We start from the raw sequence: 25,409 nt of genomic DNA, 5'->3' as shown, positions 1-25,409 counted from the left end.
CACAGCTGGTGTGTAGGTAATGAGCACTCGCTGCAATGCAACTTTAACTTTGCTTTCCAATGAGAGGCACTTCTTAAACACGGCTCTATTTATAGCACAATCAGTAGGGAAAGGCAGAAATACCTCACAAATGCTGTCATTTGGGGCTTTAGGGCTGAACCCAGCAAATGTCAGAAGCAAATGTTCCTTTTTTACCTCTTTCCCCCCATTTCTCTCTTGACACCCATGTGCAGGCTGCTGGGGATTTAAATATGTTTTTAAATATGTTTACACAAATCAGTAGTTTCCTGTGATAGGAAAATTAATACTAAAAATGAATGCATGCTTTAGGCATCTTAAATTGTTCTTCTGCTTGTTTATGTGCTCTTCGTATCTACCAGGATTTTTGATTGATTAGTTCTCTTAATCCTTAAATGATCAGAAAACACCAAATTTTCTTGAAATCTACAGTGAGGTGGATTCCAAATATAAAGGCTCAAATGATGAACACTAACCTGCCACTTAGGCACGGCTGGAGGTGAATTCACTGCCAGCACTTAGAGCAGCAGTCTTAAAGCAGCTGCTTCAATGCTGCCCTCTTCCTCTTGGATTATGAACCTGCGCTAGAAGTTATTATTTGCTATGCTATGGCTCTGAATGTGTATATCACTAAACGATGCTCTTCCCTACTCCAGCTGAGTATATCCCTCCTTCTCCGCAGGGAAATTTTTAATTGCAGAGGAAGTGACACAGGGCTGGGGGGCTGTGGAGGAGCAGCTGAAGGAAGGAATTGTGTGGGATGAGTGCTTCCTGCTGCATACCAAAATTCAGTGCCAGGTCTTATGGAAGGGTCTATTTACACAACTAGTTAAGTTGCTTTTCACCCACTCACATCCTCTCACAGATTCCAGTTGTCTGCTCTCAGGCCCGTGTTCCTGCACTGCCTGCTGGAAAACTGTTGTGTCTCGGTGTTTCCGTGGCAGGTGATAATGCCATCAGACAGTACTTCCTGTCCTCGCGGAGGCAGCAGGACTTCGGGGGTTTCTCCCGGCCATGCTCATTCTGCAGGTGGGCGGCACGGGTCCAGGCACAGTGCTCTGTGCCGGGGCTGCGCCTCACCACAGCGGCCCACTCCCCGTTCCATGGGGACTTGCAGGCCATTTACTGAGTTTATTTTCCTTATTATCTGCCACATGCATGTCTTCGTTTACAGTTCTTCCATGCCAATGACTCTGTGACTGGTCTCTATGTTGTAGTCTCACGACACCGAAGAACAGCGAGGATTCCCAGCCTCTCCTTTGCCTCACTGCCCACCCCGGCAGCTGCTGTCCTCGCTGGGCAGGGCGCGGTTCGGCGAGATGCGCCGGGACAGCGAGCGGCAAGGGCAAAAATCAAAGCAGCCCCGAGCACCCCTGCCCAGGGCTTGAAGCCCGAACCCGTGAAGTAGGTGGGGGGCTCGGGCCGTACCCACGCCGAGGGCTGCGGCCTCGGGGCGGCTCGGCGAGTGGGCAGCGCGGGCTGAGACCTCCTCCTGCCCGCCCGCGGAGAGGGCCCGTCCCGACTGCGCTTCCTCAGGGCCGGTGCCTCCGCGGCGCCGCCAGACGCGCTGAGTCCCGCCTCGCCTGGTGCCATCGAGCGCGGACGCGCCGGCGCCAGAGCGGCACCGGAAGGGGTTGCCGGAAGCGGCCGCTCCGTCCCGCGGGGCCATGGCGGCAGGCGGCCCCTGAGGCGCCGCCATGTATTCGGGTGCCGCCGCCGCGGGATCGCCGCGCCGGGACTTTATCTCCGTCACTCTCGGCCCGGAGGAGGCGGCCGGGGTCGGTGGCTATAACAACAGCAAGGCTTGGCGGCGGCGCTCCTGCTGGCGGGTGAGGGCCACGCGGGGAGCTGTGCGGTACCGGGGTATCCCCGGCCTGGGTGCGGGGTGCACCTGGTGATGGGGGAGGGCTGTTGGGCGGTCAGGAATGTCCCTAGGTTTAGGTGCACCTGGAGTGTCGTGGGGGACCTGGCGTCGTCCCCCAGTTCCGAGTCGGGCAGAGGCCATGGCTGTGGGCCCTGGGTGCTGGGGCGGCCTCGCTCTGGGCTCTGCTTTCGGAGTGCTCGCAGGGCTGCTCTCCGCGGGATAGGGGGGTGTAAGGCGCGGGCTGGCTGAGGTGTCTCCACGTCATGTCTTAATTTTCACGAATAAAGCTGGGAGCGGGGGCATACGGTAAAATCCTGCCCTCTGCTCGTGCACATTTGAGGGGCAACGCTGAGCTCTTTGGACAGGAATGAGGGGAGTAAGATTTGGTCTCTGTGCCTTTGTTCCCTGTGTTAAGGCTTAAGGGAAGGGTCCTGTCTTCTGCCCATGGATATGAAAGGGAACAGTGTGAGAAGAGGGGTCCTCTGGCAGAGCTCTGGGAAGTGACCTTCTTGTCTGCTTGTGGGTAGAATGGGCAGACAGCTTCGTGTGGGATGGGAGTCTTGGGCTGGAGAGTCTTCTGTGGGAAAGAGTGAGTCAGAGGGCCAAGACAACCTTTGTTACAGATAGGAGATGATGTATAATCACCTTCAGAGGCTTTACAGGTCATCAGATGAAGTGTGTATGAAGAGCTTGTTTAGGCACACAGTCCCACAGTTCTCTTTTTATTACCAGCTAGAGAGATATGGGCCCGAGTCATCACCCTTCATTTTACACTTATTCTTCATGAGCAAAAAACCAGTAAGGCAGTAAGATGGTGGTGAATGCCCTCACATGTTCTTGTGCCTTACTCCTACCTGTTGCGAGACACCACAATTAAAGCTTCTTTTCCCATCCTACCCTGATGAACCACAGGGCTGCTGGATTTCAAGCGTCTTTTTGCAATGGGAAGAGGGTCATAGAGTTTGCTAAGCAGGTAGAACTGAAGATGACACAGTGGGACTAGCATTTTGCAGTGTGTCCAGAGAAGGGTGTACAGTATTCCTGTACAGTCAACAGTGCAGCTGGAAGGCAGGAAATTTTTCTGTGGGACTCACAGTGTGAGCCCATCGACAGTTCTGCAAGGAGACATTCCCAGCCTCTGGATGAGGATGTGGGAAGTACTGTGTGGTTTGTGGCAAAGGTCCTTCCCAAGTGTAGCATTGGCAATGAAGTTCCCTCTGTATATCCAAACCAGAATTAGTGAATTTCAGGAGGACTGTTGGAAAAGTAATGGTGGCAATTTAACCCTTGATGTTTAACTCCAGCTTCTCTCTCTGTAAATTGAGGCTAATGTACCTTGGCCTCGTTGAGGTTAACGTAATTTGCTGTCAGTTTTTCAGTGATTGTTGTGTATAATCTAGTGTTAACAATACATTTTTGCCCAGGACTAAAGTTGAAAAGATTGTGGGTTTATTTTGTTTGCTGTTGTGGTGTTTTACTTAATTTTCACATTGCTGCAGGTTGGTGCCTCTTTTTTTGTGGTGCAGAATTTGTTCTGTGTGACAGTTCCCATGCTTGTCAGAGCCAGGATACCTGACTTCTCTTTTACAGATTGAATGAATATTCCGAGTTGGAAGGGACCCACTCTTTAAGCCAACAGCCCATACAAGGATCAAATCCATGACCTGCCAGTGATTGGTGCTCACCTTATTTTGAGCTTTTCTTCTTTGCTGCAGTAACATTTTTAGTTTTCCTACCATTTTCTTGAGTTTCTAATTTTGCATGTGCATTCTGCAGTCCCTTGCCAGCCAGGAGGAAAGAGGCTTTTGGCTGATTTCCCAGTTGATAGCTTAGCAGGTGCTCAGGTCAACCAATGGAGGTTGTGATTGAAGTCAGCTGTAGCTGAAGCTTGCTGGGAGTCTTGGCATTTGGCAGCTTCTGAGGTTCTTTGAGCAGGTGGCTCTTATGTTGTTTTTTGTGAGCTTCTTGTGCCAGCTGGTTGGATTTCTGTTTTCTCTGTTATCAAAGAAAATAAGCAATGGATATATGCAGCTGGAAGCAGGGTAAAATTAAACCTAGTCAATTTTGGGGTTTTAATCTGAATGAACCAATAAGAGTTTATTTTTAACCAAGTAGGTTCTTAATGTCATGCTAAATATTCTTTCTTTCACTTCTTTTCTCTCCTAAAGAAATGGAAGCAGCTGTCCCGACTCCAGCGGAGTGTCATTCTCTTCCTGTTTGCGTTCTTGGCAGTGTGTGGAGTAATTTCGTACACAAGCATGGGGGAAACATGGAAAAGTATGTGCTCTGTACAGCTCACAATTGCGATGAGAGATTAGGAGATGATTGTGGGTCTTCTAACCAGTTTTAATTTCCATTGGTAATGACTGGGTGTATTCATTAAAATTCAGTTCTGAGATGATTTTATGTGGTGTTTGAATGATGCAGTGCTTACTCAAAAAATATTTTTGTATTCCATTTCTTTCTTTATGTTGACTAGAGTAACGTTTTGTTTTAGTTGATGTCCTGGTTTCAGCCAGGATAGTTAATTTGTTGAAGTAGCTGGGAGGGGGTGTGGCTAAGGTCTGGATGTTATTCTGTACCCCCTCAGTCGTTGCTGGGCGTGGGAGAGGGGAGAAAGGGGCTCTTTGTGCTGGGCAGAAGGAGCTCTTCCTGGTAGAGAAAACATAGCAGGAGCAGCCATCTTTATTCATGCCTTCATGTAAATAGTTTCCTTTTCCTATACCTTTTGTTATTAATATTGTTGTCCTTACTGTTTGTTTTTTTATTTCATTGCTGTTTCCCCAAAATTGTTCTTATCTCAGCCTGTGATCTTTGCCTTCTGTGCCTCCAATTTTCAACTCATCCACCCCAGAGGGAAGGGGAAGGGGGAGGGAAGAACAGAAAAGGGAAAGACAATAGCAGTGTTGTGGTTTTTGTGGTTTCAGGGAGCACTGAATTGGGAACTACCCTTCCAAAACTATGACAGTTGATTAAGATCTGAAGGTTTTGAGTGTGGTTTTTTTTATTGTGTTTGTATGTAGATAAGGGTAGCTCAAACCTAATCATTTTAGAAAGTCTAAGCATTTGGATAATACTAATGCACATTACCTCTGATATTATCTTATTAATTGTATTAAAAAACTGAAATAGTAGCAATTTTAAAAATCCCCATGTGCCTTTTAGCAGCTTCCTTTTATATTAGGGAGAGGATTAATACCAGAATACGCTTTGTATCGAACAATTAGTGTGTGTTTATCAATGCTTTGTGAATGCAAACAGTTTTTGGAGGTGCATCTACTACTTGTATACAGCAAACTGTTATAAATTTCTAACTACAGCCTTGACTGTTGATTCCTTGTGCTGAGTAGTTTTGTGTGTCTAGGTATAACAAACAAATCATTGGATGATCAGAGAACAGAACAGGAAATCCCTAGATTGAAGCTGGCAAATCCAGCTGTTCTACCAGCACCCCAGAAAGCAGATGCCAACCATGGAGACTACCCTGAGCTTTCACTGCAGGTAACGTGAGAATAAATTAGTTTTCTAATGCCACAAAGAGTTTGTGAAGGCAAATAGTGCTTGGTTCCAACAGTTGTTGTGGAGGAAGGAGTTAGAACTTGCAGTAAACATGTGCTCTTGGTGGAATGCTGTCCTCTCAGGGAGGGTTTTGGTATTGTATTTCTTGGCTTTCTCCTTTTTATTTACATGTTCTGTATGCTGTTTTTTACTCACTGCTCTGCCCAGGAGTGCCAGGACTTTATGTCACACTGACCTCTTACTTGAGGCTTCACTTGTGCTGTGTGAATCAGTCTCCACTCCTGTGAGAAGCCTGGAGTCATGGTTTATCTGGGAGCTTGAGAGATAGCTTCAGAAAGAGTAGATGATAGATTTTGAAGGGTTATGTTTGTGGGAAATGCAGTGGGAAAGGAACATCAACTGACTGTGTGAATTAGTGGAGCAGAGGAATACTGGTTACTGTGTTGTCACGAATTTATCTCACAAATTCAGGGATGTTCAGTTAATGAATACAAAATTTTGTGTGAAATCTTTTCTTCATCATGCAAAAATGTACATGTATTACTGTATAGTAATTCTTGGTTTTTACAGTGGCATTGTGGAAACTTGCTTTTGCATTCTTTTGCTAATTCTCATAAATTTACTGTGCCTAGTAGAATGGAATCAAATATCTTTACAATCCTTTGTCACTACCTTGTGTTAAATGAATACTTGGGAGCAGTAAAGGTAGTTTAGAAGTAATTTATCAGTGTAAACTTAAGAATGGGATGATTTTACCAAAAATTTAAAGCAAACAAACCCACAAGATCTTTAGCATAGGTTCCATTCAGGTCAGAATTTGCCTGCTGCAAAACAAACAAAATAAGATTTATATGGATTTATGTTTAATACTGGAATGATATTGATTTATGGTTTGAAATTTTACCATCTCTGCAACTTACCAAGCACATTTTTTTTTCCTATTCTCAGAAGCCACTGAAATCACCTCACGTTCGTCGTGGTCCTTCCAATCTTCAGATCAAAGCACCACGGAGAGACACAAGACTGAAGACCCGACATGATACCATGAGGGCTGTAGAAGAGCTGGTCGAAGTGGATAAAGTAGAGAAAACGGAGAAATCCATTATCAGGTAGAAACCTTTCAGGCAAGGTACAGTGCTTCCTTCCCCCTTGCCTCTGCCAAGATCCATTGAGTGTTGGAGTGAAAATTTCATGGGCTTTTTGTTGTATGTGTCTGAGGTTATTTTGTTTCTTTGTGTGGGTTTGTTCTCAGGCCTGGCCTGATAGCTGCTGATATTACTAGGCTGATAGATTTAATTTTGATGAATGTGCAGTTTCTCTGATTTTACTGTTTGCATCACACAGCTGCAGAGGGTTTGGGGCCCTGCGAGGCTGGCTGTGTTTCTAATGCACTTAGACACTCTTAATGTTCAGCAAGATTCTCAGTGTCCAGAGGTTTCTGCTGTTCGTTGTAATAAATGTTAATCTAACAGTATCAATGTAATAGTGCTGCTACAAGTGTTTTTGTCCTGGGGCAGGTTTGGAAAGTGATAGCATTGTCAGTGCTTCTTGTGGGTTGGTGCCGCTAAAGAAATTGGGCCCAGGCCAACCAGGCAGAACCAATGGATGTGTACATAGCTGTGTGAGTGTAACATGATGTGCTTACTTCTTTCTTACAAGACATTTCATTCCTTGTACACATCTGGTAGTATCTTTAACAGAAGGTCTGTGCTTCTATGGTTATGGAAGTGTTTTGATTTGGAAATAAGTGAAGGAAAGTAACGTGGATATAGAAAGGACTACCAAAAGTTCAACAGAGGTTCTTCAGACTTGGAACAGGAGGCTTGAGAGTTTTAGGTGTTTTATGTTCTCTTTAGCACTGGCTCAGATGAGCAGATCATAGCATTAGAACTGTGCCTGGCTCAGAATTTTGGCTGTCAGTATTGTCTGAAAATGTTTTATTGTTTTGCTTTGGCTTGTGCTGTAACTCACAGATTTAAACAGGTGGTAAGCGAACTTACAAGAGCAATGAAAACATAGTGAAGACTAGCTACAAATTTAAAGAATGAAAGTAAGAAATGAAATATGGCATTTATCTAAGTCAGAAGATATGCTGACTGGAAACAGTCAGACTGTTAAACAATATAGACTTTAAAGATCCTGTAAGCCTGGTTCCCTTAGGAAGCATATAATGGGCTCAAAGACACCATACCTATATATTAAATGGTATAGTTGAGATTGTTGGATCTTGAGTTGAATTTGGCCTGACTTGAAGTCCGCTCTGAAAGACTTCTCCTTTAGGAGATTCTTCATGAAAACCTGTGAAAACTGCTTTACACATCTGTGGTAGAAGAGAAGGCTTGTGATCCCTTGATAGCAGAGTTAGTACTTTGAGCATCTCATCCTTTGTACTTAATCATGATGATGATCGTTTAATCACATCGTTTATGTGTTACTGTTGCAGCATGGCAGGATGGTAGAAATGCTGCAACCTTCTTCGAAGTGTCTCTTTCAGAAGCTGCTCAGAGTAAGGCCACGAGAACAGGACAAAGGGCAGCAACCTGTAGGGGCAATGAGGGATGTATAGTTGGGGTGGGCAATGTCAACTGGCCAATGGGGGAAGCAGTCTAATGCAGATTGGCAATAGTGCTGCAGAGCACCATGGGCTGCGTCCTCTCTATCAGCCTAGGTGGGCAAACTCTATGATATATTATTCCAAGACAAGGCCCTGGGGATTTCCCGCAGGGGGAAGGATTGAGAGGATTCAACATGGTACTATTTAGCATTAGTAGCTAGTGTGGTAATTTCAGAGCTGGTAGATAATAAATTGTTTGTAATACAACATTTTCAGGTGTTTCTTTTAAGAAGTTTTTTATTCAATTCCATTGCCAAGATATATATTGAAATTCCAAGAGCTTGTAACACACATTTCTTAATCAAGTAAAATTTCTCTGCAAAGAAAATTTCTTTGAACAGAAAACTTACTTAGTGGGCCACATAATCATTTTGAGCCTTGATACAAAATCTAACTTCTGTTTTATCAAAATATTGTGTGATAAAGGAAATACAGAGATAAGTCCCATTCATTTGCATGATTTTCTGTGACCAAAATAAGTCCCTTGTATTTGCAGCTGGAGGGGAGCAGTGATAGAACCTGACCAAAGCACTGAACCTCCATCCAGTAAAATAATGGAACTAGAAAAACCTTCACCTGTGGAACCTGAAGAACAGAAAGAACCAGGTAAATAGGATAGCTAATGATACCTCTTTTTTTTTTGTTTGTTTGTTTGCTTTTATGGTTTCAGTTGTGCAGTTTCTCCCCATACACATTATTTTATTTGTTTATTTAGATTAAAGGAAACAAAAAGTATAGGAGAGATTGCTTACCTAGAACATCCTAGTTTTTCAGTGTTCTTATTCACTATGCCAGCCTTCATGCTTGTTAGCCTTCAGAATTTGAAAATAAATTTTAGAGACAAATCTTTGAAATGTAGCCTCTGGGAAGAGGCAGGATAACCTAAAGAAGGAGGGCATGAAAGAGACAGCTTCCTTTTCAGCTGTGCCTTTCCTTTTGTTCTGAAAATACAGGGAAGTGACTTCCTCCCTGAACTAAGTGGAACTATTTTTAAGGCTCACCAGAAAGCTGCAGAAGTTGTTTTTCAAGTTGCTGCACTTGTGTAGTTAAGAACCTGTTCTTCCTTTTTCTGAGTTCAGAAAATAAACCGGGAAGTTCTGGTGTGATGAACATGGCATATTTCAGTGTAATGTATTTGCATTTCTGCAAGCTTAATATTTATGGGATTAGCTGTGCTGCTTGGTGTTTCCCACTCTAGAAGTCTTTGTTCATAATTTTTCAGAATTTCAGCTAATGGCTTGAAATTTTTCATGTTCAATGTGTAACGTAAGCTCCACTTCATGGCAGATTGGAAGCAAAAATATCAGTACAACTAAGGAAAAAGACTTGGTTTAGCCAAGATGGAAAATGTAAATTTTCTTTCTATTTTGATATTAAATAGAAAGTTCAATAGAAATAATTTTGAAGAAGTGATTTTAAATTTAACAGAAAGCAGTTGGTAAGAGAGGGAAGATGAAGAAAAGATGTTATGTGTTGAATTAGCTGAGGATTTTATTCTTAAGCATATGTATTCAGCACCTGGATTACCATGGATCTTAATCTGGTATTTCCTGACTTTCATCTTTTTGAGCTTTAGTGATAGTCATCTATAGCTGTGCATGTGATTATTTTAATGGCTTATTTGCAGAAGTGACAGTTTTGTTGCCAGGGAGAAATCTCTATTTCCAGAGAGATCTCTCTCTTCCAGAGAGATTTCTTTCTTCCAGAGAATTTGACTGAATTGCTGACTGGAAACACTGAGTGGTTATTCTGCAGAGGAAAGGCTGTTCTGAAACGAATAATATGAGGGTGGTTTTTCCATTGCAGTGATCAATGAAAGAAATTTTATTTTCGGTGCAATGCAGTAAAGTGGTGCGTAGTAGAGTTCCATCAGTGCCCTGCAGAAGTCCTGAGCAAGGTGCTGTTTCTCCTTTGCAGTGCCCATCAATGAGCGCCAGCTGGCTGTGATTGAAGCCTTCCGCCATGCCTGGAAAGGGTACAAGGATTTTGCCTGGGGCCATGATGAGCTGAAGCCTTTGTCCAAGTCCTACAGCGAGTGGTTTGGACTTGGGCTTACCTTAATTGATGCCTTGGATACCATGTGGATTTTAGGCTTAAAAGAAGGTATTTTTTTTTCCTCTTCCAGTTTTTTTCCCCTAAAAGAATTCTTTTATTTCTTTTTCTTTTCAGGAAGTGCCTGTTCACAGTTCTTTGAGGGGAATATTTATTACACGTGGCCTATAAATTTAGCTTCCCTGTGAGGGTAAATACATACATACATATGTATGTGTACACAGTGTATGTATCTGGTAGAATTTGAGGGATGTTTTAATAAATTTCCTGGTGTTTGTTTCTGTACTAAAACCTCTGTGCCATCATATAGCCAGTGGAGGCTTTCTGCCCATTACTCTTGAGTAGTTTGTCTCGATGTTCCTTGCTTGTGTTTTACCATACCTTATACCAATATTTCATATATAGATTTAAGAAGGCTGTTTCTGTAAGGAATCCATGGATCGAGAAAGGGAGTGCTCAGTACCTCTTTCCTGAATTGTTTTGTTGTCTGTATTTTTGAGAGTTATTCTGGAAATGAGCATGCTAGAGAACTTTCAAACAGATTTTAAAAACTAAGCCCAAAATTTTACAATTCTGTTGCAAAAAACTTAAATGCTTAATTAGTATTTATGACCATTTTTTTTGTTGTTGGTTGGTTGGGATTTATTTTGGTGATGCAGAGGTTTTTTTAATGGTATTTAAAAATTTCTAGAACTGTATCTGTTTAACCATGGTCAATAGCCACCTTTGTAAACTTTTATTAAACTTACAGATTTTTCAGTCATGATAGGAAGAACAGAGCTGCCAGTGAGGGTACAATAAATACTCAAAGTATTTCATGGTTCTGTCTCTTCTACCTTTGAAGTTTTTGCAAAATAATATGTTGTGTGTGTGCAGCTCTAAGCCTGCGCAGGCTGTCTTGAAGTTTAATCAAGTTGAACATATGTTGCTCTTTTTTTTCCTAATTAATTTTGAACTGAGTAGAGTTTTTAAAATAAATTATTAGTGTTAGAGATGTGTTGAAAATAGGTTCTTGGTGAAGACTTCTTTCTGTTTTTTATCAGTTCTGCTGACTGCCTTAGAGAGCTCCTGGGGTTTCTTCTGAATAACAAGTGCTATGTAAATCCAAGTTCTGTTTGAGGCTGCTTATCAGCTGATGAATGCAGAGTCTTTCTTATCAGCTGATGAATGCAAAAGCCTCTGTGGCAGAGAACTCTGCCTTTGCTGTTGTACTTCTGACAACACTGACTGAAGAATTTTAGTAATTCTTCTCAATGTGCCCAACATCCTGTATTTGCCCAGCATCCAGGACTGGAGGGCGCAGAGGCATCCATTTGTTCCAGAGTTTATCTTCTAAGGAATGCATTCCATTTCTGGTAAATTGGTTGTTCTGCTTCTCACAAGCAGGAGTTTCCAGAAGCTGTGAGATCACTGAAATAGCTCAGCCTCCAATTGTGAGGGCTAAGTTGACTCACATGCACTGTGGAGACCCTGTGCCAAAGCAGTTACTGAGTGATGCTGCTGCTAAGCTGATTCATGAACCTAATATGGCTTTTCTTTTAACCTTTCTTTTGAATAAGTAATGTGATAAACAACCATTTTTGTTTCTAGAGAAAAAGATTGCACCGTCTTGCAGGAAGCAGGCTCCTGAGGACATTGCTAGGCTAAAGCTATTAACTGAAAATGTTACCTGTTATCTCGCTGGATAATGGGTTTGGTTGAAAAACATTTAATTAAAAGTAGCAGGCTTTGTGGAAGTGTAACTAATTATCTGACAAGTCAAATGGATGGATTTGAACGATTTTAATTTCGGGACTATTTTAATAAAAAAAATCTTCTTTTTTAAACTATTAAGGATTTTCTGTTTTAGTGGATATTTCTGTCTGTATGCTTCTATGGTGTGTGCTCAATAAGAATTAAGCCAATGGTAATGAAACTTCTTCCAGCATGTGCTCTTCATTTTAATTTTCCACCTAAAATATTAATCTCTATAGACAAATACAAGTAACTGTCATCGATATATGGAGTACTCATGTCTTTAGTTATTGGAACATGCCAGAAGTTCTGAACTGAACTACCTTTTACACTTTGCAGAGTTTGAAGAAGCAAGAAAATGGGTAGCAAATGATTTAGTCTTTGATAAAAATGTGGATGTGAACCTGTTTGAGAGCACTATCCGTATCCTGGGTGGCTTGCTGAGCACCTATCACCTCTCTGGAGATAGCCTTTTCCTGGAAAAAGCTGTGAGTGTCTGGCCTTACAAATGAAATTGGGTTATGTATTCCATATTGGACAAAGTTGAGAGAAGGTTCCTCAGAAAGTTCAATGTTGCTGGTTTTTAACAGTTTCATAAAGTGGTGGGAAAGGCATTTACCATTAAGCTTTGAAGCCTGCACTTCTGCTCTCTGTACAACCTCAAAGCCTTGCTGTGTTTGTCACCTTTTCTTGTATGTCTGGTCTTCTGCTGATGAATGGCTGACCATCATGAAGTTCATGAAACAAAAGAAGAAACAAATGATTGGCAAAGGGTAATAGTTGTTTTTTGCTGCCCTTTCTGTGTGTCTTAACAGCATCAGCTGCTTCAGCAGATTAGCTAGATCAGCCTGTGACTGCATGATAGGGATTGCAGCCTCAGATGAGGCCTGCAGTGCTAAGGACAAGGTGGAAACTCTGCTCATTACTATGAATAAGTTAATGACTTTTTAAATTTCTTTAATTGCTTGCATCATCTAAAACTAAGCTGCAGTTCTTTTTCCATCTGCTTTGTGAAGAAAATCTAATGGGATGTCCCATTTATATATATGTATTTCTAGTTTGACTTGTTTTGACCCTGTGCTTTCTTTAGAAAGACATTGGAAACAGGCTTATGCCAGCATTCAAGACGCCGTCCAAGATACCTTATTCTGATGTCAACATTGGTCGGGGCACTGCACATCCCCCTCGCTGGACATCTGATAGCACTGTGGCAGAGGTGACCAGCATTCAGCTGGAGTTCAGGGAGCTCTCTCGTCTGACTGGAGATGAGAAATTCCGGGTATGGAAGAATCAGTTGATATTGCTCGCTTTGTCCATTTCTCTGCAGCTCTACCACTGACTCTTCATCAGTACTCACGGTCTCAGGAGTCTATAAGTTACGATAAATAAGTTGTGAAACTCTAGACAAGGGAAGAAAAAGAAACAAAATATTCCGTTATTTTATTGAATACCAGAAATAGTAGTGGAGATGAGTAATTGTTTTTCTTCCTCAGAAACAGCTTTTAAGTAGAAAAATAAAAATTCCTGAGTGTGGTTTCTTGATACTGTTTTCTATGTGCAGAGAACAAAACTGAAATGTTACCATCCGAGGAACTACAATGTCATTCAATAGTTAAGAGTCTGAGAGCAGGTCACCATATAGGGAAAAGTTAGTTGAAATAAAAAGAATTTCAGAGAAAATAATATTTTCCATTTTTCTTTTTGTTTGCTGATGTTATTATTTTGATATTTTGTATCCACAGCTCAGTGTTGAAGAATGCAGTCATTTAAAGAGCGTTACTATTGCTAAATAGATTCATGTAGTTGGTTTTTTTGCTGGACTTCTACTTTGCAAGTCTGAGTAAATCTGAGTGCTGTAGTACTGGCTTTTGAGTGAGCTTGCCTTCAAGGAAAGGAAACAGTTATAATTGCTTCAGAGTACTTGAACATAACCAGAACATCATATTTTGAAAGTCCGAAAGTCTGAAATCTTGAATTTAGTATATTGCTCTAGCTGAACTTGATGTCCCTGATGCTAATTTGGGGAAGCAAAGTTACAGGTTTGTTACTGGACTATAGTGACTAGACACAGTTCTGTACCTCATTTATACCTATAATTTATGTTTTCCATTTTCTTGTAGAAAGCTGTAGATGAGGTGATGAAGCATGTTCACATCCTCTCAGGGAAAAACGATGGCCTCGTGCCTATGTTCATCAACACCAACAGCGGGCAGTTCACCCACCTGGGGGTCTACACTCTGGGAGCCAGAGCTGACAGCTACTATGAGTATCTACTTAAGCAGTGGATTCAAGGTGGAAAGAAAGAAAATGAGTAAGTTCTTTACACTTCTCATATTGGTGTGATAATCAGGTGAGCTGTAAAACCCTCTGTTGTAGTTTGCTGCTTAAAGAAAAACAATGCATGTGCTCAAGAGTCAGCTGAACTTAGTACTGTTTTTAAAAGCAAGCTAAGAAGAAAGAGAGACCTTTGGTAACATGATGAAAGAACACGAGGAGAGTTAGTCTTAAATCTTAAAACTCCCCTCTCCACAAAAGCCTTTTCTTCCTCAAATGTGAGGAGTGTCACAGAAAGGAGATGAGAATAATAATAACACTTCTGAAATACTGTGGGCATCTCCTTTTGACAGTGATGTCTGTGTTTGCTCTGGGTTTGTTAGTGAAAGGTGAAGGGAGACAGGAGTTTGATATTTGTGTTATCTTCTCTTTAATTCCAGAATCCCAGACTGGTTGGGGTTGGAATGGATCTTAAAGCTCATTCTGTGCCACCCCTGCTATGGGCAGGGATACCTTCCACTAGACCAGGTTGCTCCAAGCCCCATCCAGCCTGGCCTGGGACACTTCCAGGGATAGGGCAGCCACAGTTCCTCTGCGCAAACTGTGCCAGGGCCTCCCCACCCTCACAGGGAAGAATTTCTTCCTAATATTCAGTACCTGTCTACTTACTTTCACTTTAAAGACCCTTGTTCTATCACTGCATGTCCTTGTAAAAAGTCCCTCTTCAAGTCTCATATGTTTCTTTTATCTGTACTGCATTAGTGGAAGAGTGTTTACAAGGAGGAGTTTAAGAGCTTGGAAAAGAAGCTTTCCTTCAAGACAAGTCTGCATATAAGCAAATTCTGTTAGACTGTTAGACTCCCTGTTAATTTCAAGGAGTTTAATGCAGACAGAGCAAATATGTGGTTCTTGGAGGCATTTCTGTGTGTCAGAGCAGATGCCCGTCTGCAAAGAAAGCTTTCATCACTGCTCTTTCTGAGGCTTACTTTACTGTAAATGGAGAACTGGTGTCTTTGGGACCACAATGGCATTTTGTGAGCCACACAATCAACAGGTTGTTTTCCATATTGAAAGTACATGAAAGCAAGGAAAAATGAAATTAAATGCTGTGAAACAGTGTTTCACAGTGAGACAGGCCAATTGGAAAAGATTGCTTAAACTCTTTGGATCTCCATCTTTGGATGGGGGTAAGAAAAATTGCTTGGATAACCTGATGAAATTGAATCTGCCTCGGAGAAGAGGATTGAAATAGAGACCTCCAAGAGGTCCTTCCCAGCCTAGATTTTCTGTGATTTCAATAACTCTGCTTCCAAAGACTTTTGAAATAAAATCTGGTTGTTGCCTAGAAACAGTTGCAGGTGTTTTCTTTAATATTTGAATAAGTATTAAAGTTTTATTTACTTTTCAAGTAAATCCAGTATTGCTACATGGTAGTGACAGCTGATTAATGTTGTGTTGATGGTTACTGAGGGAGTTTTTTGAGTTATCACATTTAGTTAAATATTACTCTGTAGACTGAAGTAACAGTTGTCTAAAAGATTGTGCTGAACATCAGCTATGACCAAATATGTTCTAATTGTGTGCATGTGAGCCAACTGGGGATGATTTTTTTCATAGGCTGTTGGAAGACTATATGAGAGCCATAGAAGGAGTGAAAAAGCATCTTCTTCAGAGATCAGAGCCCAAGAAGCTTACTTTTGTAGGAGAGCTTGCTCATGGCCATTTCAGTGCCAAGATGGTAAGAAATATAACTGCAATAGAAAACAGAAAAACTATTACAAAATTTAAATAAAACCCAACACAGAGGCAAATGCAAAGCTTTTCCCTCTCAAAAAACAAAACCAAACCCCAACAAAAAGAAACAAATGAAAAAAAAAACCCAAAACACAAGATGATATATACATACACATCTGTCCAGTGTGATGACAGTAATGAGTAACTGCCTTGTAGATACTAACTACAAGTGCAAACTGAGGGCCTTCTCTGAGTCACTCTAGTAAACACATTTTGTTCCTTCAAGACTGAACATTTTGGTGCTGGAATTAAAATTTCTTTCTTTTTCCCCCCTGTTTTAGTCATAAAATTCCAGTGTCCTAAATTGTTGCAATAATACGTTTTTACGTATTACTAGTTTTCAAAAATTCAAAAATAAATGTAGGCACTTGCACACCTGTGTTTTCAGATTTGCCTTCAAAAGAAGCATGCCATCTAATACTGTATTATGGGGTTTAAAAAGAAATTAATAATTTTGGAGGTTTCTGTCATTTCATGACATCTTTATTTTCCTACCTGGAAGATTCTTGGGTGTAACAGTATGCTGTTTGCTTTAGGGAAAATTGATTGATCTTAACCCTCTGTTCCCAATTTGTGTATTTTAAGATCTTCCAGTTAAAAATCCCATGCCGTGCAGGTATTGTATATGTGCATAGCTTGTCTGAAAGATGAGTGATGTATTATTAATGTATGTATAGCCTTTTCTGATGTAGTATTTTTGAGATCTTCAGTTCTGGTTTTCATCATGTGCTTCTTGGATCTGAATTTCCCAAAAGCTCTCCAAAAAACCTGCTGTGAGTAAGACCAGAGTCTGGGTTTTGGGTGGAGGGGGCTGCCCCATTCCAAGACAAGACAGAGTTCAAATTGAGATAGATAGATTTGGCTTTGGTGTCTGTACATGTCAGAACACTTCCTTCTGTTTCAGGGAGTCAGAATTTTCGTTTCAATCCATTATTATTGGGGTGAAAGGTTGGACAGGTCTCTTACCCTGTCCAGCTGGAACAGTGGGGGATGTTTGGCTCCTATGTCTATGCTGACCTTTACAACCCTCCACTTTTTTTTAAGGACCGGACAAAGCTTTTAAAGGTCCATACAGGGACATCAGAGTGGTTTTACTATGTTTTTGAGTGATGAGACCTGAGCTTTGATTCTGAATGTTTAAAATCATTTGAGATTCCATATGTGACATTAATCTGTGGTGCTTATTTTCTTACATCAGTGGTAGGTTAGCTCCTAAGCTACCATTAGGTTAGAATGAGGACACGAAGCCTTTAGGTGGTTCTGTTGATGCCCTGCATGAGCTGATATGAAATGTATGCTTCTGGTAAACCAAAAGACACTCTCCTTCCCCTCAACATGACCTGAGACCTTTTTTCCAGAAACTTGTCATAAAAACACATTCTTGTACATTTTTGAAATTAACGATTTCTGTAATAATGCTGCCTGCCTCATGTTGCATTACATGAGATTGTTTAAAACTTATCCTCAAGTTGTTGGCACCAGAAATGTGTTTTGAAGAAGAATAAAAAAGAAAAAAATTAAAAAGACGGTGCCCCCTTACTTCCCCTGCTGTTTGATGTGTAACTTCTCAGTAAGAGTTGCCTTGTCTTGCAGGATCACTTGGTTTGCTTCTTGCCGGGTACTTTAGCACTGGGAGCTCACAATGGACTGGCTGCTGATCATATGAAATTGGCTGAAACTCTTATAGAAACCTGCTACCAGATGTATGCTCAAGTAGAGACAGGCCTGAGCCCAGAGATCGTACACTTCAACCTCCATGCACAGAAGGGCCACAAGGATGTAGAAATCAAGGTGAGCAGATAGCTGGCCTGAACTCCAGGTTTCTCTGTAGCTCCTGTTGTTGTTTCTGCTGTTGAACTCCTGGCCAGATACTAGTGATGGGGTTTGTTGTGGAGCAGCTAATTCTTTCTCTGCCTTGCCTTCTAGCTGTATCCTAGGCTTTGGTTTTAGTTACCCCAGCAGTATATTTAGAAGCTGATTTATGCATAGCAAACTCTTGGGAGCAGATGGAGATGTGAATAATTATTTTTCTCCCTGCATGCATCCTTGAGGAAATTCCCTGTCTAATACTCTTGCCTTTTTTTCTCTCGCAGCCTGCAGACAGGCACAATTTATTGCGACCAGAAACTGTGGAAAGCCTTTTTTACATGTACAGATTCACTGGTGATAAGAAATACCAAGACTGGGGCTGGGAAATCTTGCAGAATTTCAACAGATACACCAGGGTAAGGCCAGTTTATAATAACCTTGTTCTGTCAGGACTGTATTTGCTCACTTGCTTTTTAACAACAACTTTGAAAACATACGATGTTTCAGGATTCATCAGAAAACTGTGGGGGAATTTGTAGGTATATACAGAGAAATTGTTTTCTTACAGATGGAGATACCCTCCTTAGTCTATATAATGAAAGAAGTTGTATTACATTGATGAAAAAGTGAAATGCAGAAGCTGTAGGCAAGACTACCAAAGTTAGAATCTGTATTTTCTAGACTTTGGAAGCTGAGAAGGGCATGGCTGGATTGAAAGAACTCTTCAATTAAAGTTGCCAAAGAAAAAAGAAATAGCACAAAATGGCATTAATGGCATTAACAGTATTTGTGTTCATTCCGAACACAGTGCTCGTGGAGATGTCACTGATATGCTCTGAAAGTGTGGCACCAAATATTAATGGTCTGTTCTTGGGTCAGCTCTAATGTAGAAATCGCTGGTTCCTTTCTGTATATTTGTCCAGAAACTTCAAAGGGATGTTCTTTGTGATACCACTCTACCCTGAGCACAAATGGATATTTTGCTTCATTTATTGTTGTGGTTTCTTTTAAAATGCAATGAAATTTTTTTTTTCATTACTGAAGCTTTATACGTAAATGAAAACCAAATATGAAATGAAAAGCATGAAAACATGATCTTTTCATAGCACTTATCTTCTCCAAGTGCATCTGGATGTTAGGAAGTAAAAAATTATTTTAGGTTATGCAAAGATACTTTTTTTTTTTTTTTTTGCACAGGTTCCTACGGGTGGTTATACTTCTATTAACAATGTTCAGAATCCCAGTAATCCAGAGCCACGGGATAAAATGGAGAGCTTCTTCCTTGGGGAAACACTCAAATACATGTTTCTGCTATTCTCAGATGACATAGACTTAATCAACCTTGACAAATATGTCTTTAACACAGAGGCTCATCCACTCCCTATCTGGGTACCAGCATAGACTCTACATCAGTGGATCTTCCAGTGGTGGCATTATCTTCAAGTCACTTTACTTTTCAGGGTTTGAGGAGAGATGCTATAATGCACCTTTTTTGACTTCAGACAACAGACAGAAGCTTGGGAAAAGCATCTCTGGTTTGAAGAAATCACATCAGTCTTAAATCTAATCTCTGGTTCTGGGATGGGCAAAGCTGTGCCATATGAAGCTGATTTCCCTGGTGCTGAGGTTCAGAAGGTAATTGTAGTGTGGACCATGACATTCTTGGGGCTCTGATGGCCCACTTAACTGATGACTCACTTATGTCAGTGTTACTAAATGCTCATTAAATGCTGAGAATGCAGCGAATTGGCTTAGGGCACAGTGTTGTTCCTGGAGAGCAGGAATAAGCCTCCAGTTTTCTGGTTTATTCTGGATACACTGAAACACTGGATTACAGAGCCATTCCTTTGTCAGACTGTGACAGTGGTTCAGGTGCAAAGTGGAATAAACAAAGAGCTGTAGTGCTGTCCCAGGGAGAAGCTGTCAGTATTGCTGCTGGTACTCTGATCTCATTCCAAACTCCTGAGATATGCTGCATCATGTTAGGAGAAGAAAGAGGCAGCAGAGCATCTGTTGTATAGTGTTTTAGTTTTGTAGAGTACTTGGAACAGTATTCAAGTTGTGGCTGAAATGAATGGTGAAAGAGAATTTGCTGCTGGTTTAGCTCAAAGTGGTATATAATTTTGTAGAAGTATTAAGTTTTTTAACTTCCCTGCAGGAAAGCAGAAGATAATGTGAAATGCAAGTAAAACTACATGTGTATTTTATATCTTATTTGCATCAGTTAGACTCAGGTATTCTGACTGAAAGCTGCTTTCAGCTTTTCAGAGGTTGGGCACTGGGAAAGCTTGTGAGCATATTAAGTATCAGCTTCCTTGTGCCCCTTCCTGTTCAGATATCACATAATGGCTTTTGTTGACTCAAAACAAGTGTACAGCTGTACAGCAAAGTTCTTGTTATTCATAATTTCTTGGACCATCGAGAAATTGTAAGTTATTTTTTTCCTTAGGAGTACAGTGCGTATTTTCAGCAGTAGTGTTAAAAGCAGACAGTCTACAGCAGTTCTAGGCCCCAGTAGAATTGGAGAAATTAATTTCAGTTACTTGAAGACAAAGTAGACCCAGGTTTTTAAAGAATCTTACAGGACCCCTGGGATCTTTCATTTTTATATGTGCACATGTACAGATTTTTAGCCATGAATTTGGAAATGAGCTTTCTAGAGTGCTTTTCCTTTTGGATTTGGACTTGGACAGTCCCGTATTCATGGATAAGATCTCAGAAATATGATTGTTCATATTTCCAGTTGGTCTCACTGAAAGTCTCTTTCCCCCATGGCAGGGGTGTGATGGGCAGGACCAGGAGCTGCAATCCCCACTAAATCCAGAGGTCACTGGCTGTTAATGGAGCTGACTGAATTTGACTCTAATGGTTCATTTTCCAGTGGATGAGGGAGGTATTTTATAGTAATTGTAATCTTTGATTTGTAAAGTAAGATCTATCTTTGTTTTATGCTGATCCATTCTGTTTGCTGGAGTCATAAGTTACTCTTGGGACCACTATTTAAGTGTTTTATATAATATTTATCATTCCATGTACTAATGGAAATGGAGAAATTTTAGGAATTATTTAAATGCACATTCTTCTGTCATCAGAGGGACCCTGTCCTGGGATTGACAGGACATAACTAGTCAGTGCAGAATGTTAATGCTCCTCTTGTTCACATGCCAGCAGTAACTCTGAGAACAAGCTTCTCACTTACAAGTGCAGTGGAATCCAGTCACTATGGCCTTTGGCTACACAACTGATTTGCTGCCAAGGCTTCCGTTTTCTTTGGCACAACAATAAATAAGGATAGTGCAGTGGAAATGTGGAAGGAAGCACCTTCAGTTTTTTTGGTCATTAAGCCAGTTTGTGCTGCTGAGGAGCTGACTTTGGGCTACAAGCTAAAGGCTTAAAATTGGAGACTAAAGGAAAAAAAAAAATTATTCAGTGACTCTACCCAGGTCCTGCTGACCTGTGTTGCTTTGGCCTTGTGCCTTTGAACAAAGTGAATTTTGATCCTTTAATTTTGACTGTGCTATGGATTGTAAAACTTCCAGAATTTGGTGTTTCACCGGAGAGCTGCCTGACTGAAGCAAGAAAGATTTCTTAGAAAATGGAATACATATAAATGCTTACCAAAAATCTTCTGGTTTTGAAGTTGTACACAAGTCTTAATGCAGTCGAGTCTACAAATGGGACTATGGGAGTCTGTGTGATACTTTTTTTGTTTTATGATTGGCTTGAGAGTAGTAATTAATTTCCTAATGAGTTGAAGGAGAGAAGAATAAACTGTCACTTCCCCAAACATGTCTTGTCTTTTAGCTGAGCCTGTTGGTCCAGCTGATTTCTATCTAGTTCCTCTTGGGACATGCAGTCTCCTCAAAATGTGGCTTTGCTGTCCTCAGCCTTTAAACCTGAGGTTCGGGTTGTTAGCTCTCACTCCCTTTGAGAACAAATGCTTGTTTCAGACCCCTATGTCACTTGTGAAATGGCACAAACAAAATAATCTCAACAAAGCTCATCTATTCTTCCTGTTCTTCTGCAGAGGTCATTTTAATTGCTTGTTTGTTTTTACTTCCTTAGCAAACTGTTGAGTCAGATCAGTCTCTGAGCTCCACAGCCTATTTCTGTTCCATAGTGTGCTCCTCCAGCGCAACTCAAACTCAATTTGTGGTTCCTTGTTCCAAAGCTTGAACTGCTGTGTCTGTAATCCACTTTGGTGTTTCTACATACTGGGACACTTTTGGCTTAAGTGGAGTGTTGTGGGAAGGCTACCACTGAGCCAGGGATTCTGTCCTTCACAGTGGAAAGCCTTGGGCTTTCACTGAGAAACAGAGCCGGGCATGGACAGAGCTGCAGAGAACTGGAGAGCTGTGGACTTGGGAGTCTCACACTTGGGGCTTTGAGCCACAATTTAGGAAATACTGACCTGTATGCTCAAAAAAAAAAATAAAATCAGCAGATGGATTGGGCACAGTTACCATCTAATCCCTGAACTTTTGAAAGCTGAATTCTCATTACAGGTCTGTAAAAGCTGGCAGTTTTGCAGGACTTCCATTTAACAGGATTTTCAGCATTCCATACCAAGCTCAGGTACAGCTGTTTACTCCTACAAATACACCTTGTTTCCTGTACCATGCCAGCATGATGTTGGCAGTGATGACGGATGAAGACAAGAAAGGTTTTTGTAATAACACATTTACAGTTTTGTGAATTTTTCCTGCACCTCAGGACTTTCCTCTTAGAAATAGCCCTGCAAGGGAATTCAGCTCCTGAGTGCCAGTGTCACACTCAGTATATTTAACAGGATCAGTAAAACTGACATTGATGGGGTAGCTCCATGAAGCTTGTTGCTTCAAGAGAGAGGGTTAAGATTTTTCTGATTTTGGATTTGGGAAGGAAGACTTGGGTTCTTTTGTTCTCTGAAATACTGCTGGAGATTGCTGTCCAAAGCAGGAAGCCTCTGTGTCCACTGGAGCCCAACCCTGAGTTCCGGTTCTGTACAATGTTCCCACCTTGGCTGCACTCTTTGTGTCAGTAAATGATGATAGAACAAATTGGGCCTTTGTTCAACAACCTCATTGGTGCAGGCCTTAAGCACAGGGTCTGCACCTATGGTCTGGTCTGGGTCACTCACTGCTTATATGCCGTTTATCCTTGTGTGGCCCTGAAGTTCAACCAGGAGCAGCATTCCCATGATGCTCAGGAGTGGTGCTTTGGGGCTCTTCCCTTCAGCTCAGACAGTACCACACAGCAGGGTTTTCTTTTTACCTCCCATGCTTGCTTGCCAAAGGATTCAAAACATCATGGATGTTGGTGGCACTGACTTCAGACTTCTGCCATCATTTCTTTTATGGTGCTGCTCATCTGTCCTTGGATGTCCATGTGTATTATCGCTTTGCCGTGGTATCTGAAAGCCTTTAGTTTATCCTTCCATATCAATCAAACTATGTGTATTCTTTTGGAATAAGAACTGTCTGTAAGAGGAAAATAAGACCTCAGTATAGTCCAAGAGAAGGGGATAAAAAACTTGTCCTTCTAGAAGGTCAGCAGACACCCAGGCCTCCTTTCTCTTCAAAGCACAAACCCAGCCCTGGTGACTGGGATGACTTGCAGTGACTTCCTGAAACACTTGACCCTGAACTTGGCTGTGTTCATACATTGCTGGGCTGATGATCACTGGGTACCTGCTTAAGGGTGTGAAAGGTGCTGTTTGAAGGGAAACAAAAGCAGGATGCAATCCTTGCTCTCTCCTTTTTTTTCCCTAATGTGTTAATCCTGAATAATGGCTGGGGCATAGCAAATCTAAATTCAGAAAAGTTGCAGCTCTGAGCCATAGAGAGGATGACCACTTCAGTAAGGCATACTTTATATAGCAGCAACAAAGCCAAAGCCTGACTTGAGCAGGAGCAAAAAGAACAGGGGAAGCTCTAAGCAGGACCCATGGAGGTTTTCATCAGCATGAACAGAGAGGATTCAGGCTGAGCTGAGGATGTAGTGCCACTGGTAGTCTTAGAGCGACTTTTGTAGGGACTGGAGTTTGACTAATCCAATCTTCCAAGTTGTCCTTCATTTACACGTATCTGAGAAAGCTGATCAGCGGATCCATCTGTTCCTGCTCTCCTCAGCATCCCTGGCTGGAAGGACCAGAAGCTTTGGTCTTTTGTTAAGAACAGGGCAGAGGTGGTTGAAACAGATCTCAGCACCCAAATATTGTGAAACACTAGCAGTGGCTCTGAGAACCAGTCCTGCTGTGACCAGGGAGGGCCCAGCAGTGCAGAAAATGACACCAAGCACTACTGTGACTGAGCTGCACAAACAGTGAAAACCTCTGGGAACTCAGGAAACCTCTCCACTAACTCGTAAAATCACTGTAAAGTAAAACCAACTGAGGAGCCAGTTACCAGGAATTAGTATTTTGGCAGTTATGCTATTAATTATTGGTGCTTAGTCAGTCTAGTAGCACCTGTTCATGGGCAAAGATTCACCTGGGTGGGAAGGTGAGAAGGAACCTTTTTTATCTTTGGTTATACTTCCAAGCCATGAAATTATATCACACCCTTTAATAAACATTTATATCACAGACTTTAATATACTTGTAATTGATTTTAAAAAGCTCTGAAGATGTCTCAGTGGAAGAGTGCTTTACTGGTCACCAGTACACAGCCCTTGAGTGACAACAGTGTAAATCTTCATCTCAGCAACTGGAATCTCTTTGACAAGCTAAAACTAAAACAGCCCCACTCCACAGCTCTGGCTAAGACTGAGTCTGATTTAGATAACTGGTCACTAGTGGAGCTCACCGTGACCCTGTGTCAGTCCTAATTATTCCTCTGCTTTTCTACTAACCCTCTAGTATTTCCTTTTTCTCTAAAAATAGTTTATTTTCAACCTTAAGGTGCTTCATGCAACCATCCTGTTCAGGGCTGTGATGGTTCATGGACCTTCCAGGCATGCTTTTTGCTGCCCTTTGTAACAGCGCTCACTCTGAGCAGGCAAGTATGGAGACCAGAAAATGTATTTTTGGCTTTTGTCAGTGATTTGGCCTTTTGTGTTTCTTTTCATGCTCGATGAGGTGTAAGTGGGACACTTTGGAAAAGGGAGTTCCCACCATCATGGCAGAGAAGAGAACAGTGTCCCAGCCAGTACAGTAGAACCAGTGCAGCAGGCTGCTGTGTCCTGTGGTAGCTGCACATAGGGGCTGCAGGGATGGAAGGGCTCAGGGCTGGCTGCCTGCTGCAGCTCCTGTGTGCTGCTCCTGCACCTGCTCCATGCCTGCAGATTTCACCCAGCTGCTGATGATCCTGGCTTCAAGCTTGCGCACCTCTGTGACGGATGGGGGGTCAGCTGGATTGTGTCCCCTAAAAAGGAGAGGAAAGTAGAGCGGTGTCAGTTACTGGACAGTTGGTACTTGCCTCCTGTACAGGCAGAGTCTGCGATTTTAAGGACAGAGATTGACTGGTTTGTGCTTCACATTTGTGCCCTGGAAACCAAGTTGCAGTGTCTGATCTCCAGTACGGGTGGGCAGCAGGCCCAAGCTTGCCCTTGCTGGCTGCTGCTCCCTCTGCTCCAGGCCTGAAGGCAGATAGCTAATGCCAGATGGCACTGGACTACTTCACGTGACTGATTGCTGCAGGCTGTCTCACACTTGTGCCAACCCCTGTGCAAGAACATGATCTAATGACAGTAGGTGAGCTGAGTGCCAAGTTCTGCACAGCTCAGCATCCCTGGAGGCTGAAAGGGGCCTGT

General features: G+C 41.9%; 2 protein-coding genes across 4 annotated transcripts in view; one reads left to right on the top strand and one right to left on the bottom strand.

Annotated features, from left to right (window-relative positions):
- The first annotated feature begins 1,669 nt into the window (after positions 1-1,669).
- On the top strand, positions 1,670-24,251 carry MAN1B1 (mannosidase alpha class 1B member 1). Its single transcript, XM_036394233.2, has 13 exons — positions 1,670-1,847; positions 4,051-4,159; positions 5,247-5,383; positions 6,350-6,510; positions 8,512-8,621; positions 9,933-10,118; positions 12,141-12,289; positions 12,892-13,080; positions 13,922-14,112; positions 15,693-15,813; positions 17,463-17,660; positions 17,963-18,094; positions 18,876-24,251. Exons 1-13 carry the CDS (start codon positions 1,716-1,718, stop codon positions 19,077-19,079), a joined length of 2,019 nt encoding a protein of 672 aa, XP_036250126.1. The 5' UTR covers positions 1,670-1,715; the 3' UTR covers positions 19,080-24,251.
- DPP7 (dipeptidyl peptidase 7) overlaps positions 24,209-25,409 on the bottom strand; it is a 28,215-nt gene continuing 27,014 nt past the window's right edge. For 2 of the 3 annotated variants that reach the window (XM_036394237.2, XM_036394236.2), the window contains exon 13: positions 24,209-25,021. In XM_036394237.2, coding sequence (XP_036250130.1) covers positions 24,880-25,021 — 142 coding nt within the window. In that variant the 3' untranslated portion in view covers positions 24,209-24,879. The remainder of the gene's footprint in view (positions 25,022-25,409) is intronic. The other variant, XM_036394238.2, reaches the window with a different exon arrangement.

This window comes from Molothrus ater, chromosome 20, assembly GCF_012460135.2.
Source record: "Molothrus ater isolate BHLD 08-10-18 breed brown headed cowbird chromosome 20, BPBGC_Mater_1.1, whole genome shotgun sequence".
NCBI classification, from domain to species: domain Eukaryota; kingdom Metazoa; phylum Chordata; class Aves; order Passeriformes; family Icteridae; genus Molothrus; species Molothrus ater.
This window is presented reverse-complemented; position numbering and strand designations above follow the sequence as displayed.

Bases quoted from the DNA above. Each gene is read 5' to 3' on its own strand.
- MAN1B1 (XM_036394233.2), top strand. From the start codon at position 1,716: ATGTATTCGGGTGCCGCCGCCGCGGGATCGCCGCGCCGGGACTTTATC. The intron at 13,081-13,921 runs GTATGGAAGAAT...ATTTTCTTGTAG, and splicing joins CTGGAGATGAGAAATTCCGG to AAAGCTGTAGATGAGGTGAT. The intron at 18,095-18,875 runs GTAAGGCCAGTT...TTTTTTGCACAG, and splicing joins ATTTCAACAGATACACCAGG to GTTCCTACGGGTGGTTATAC.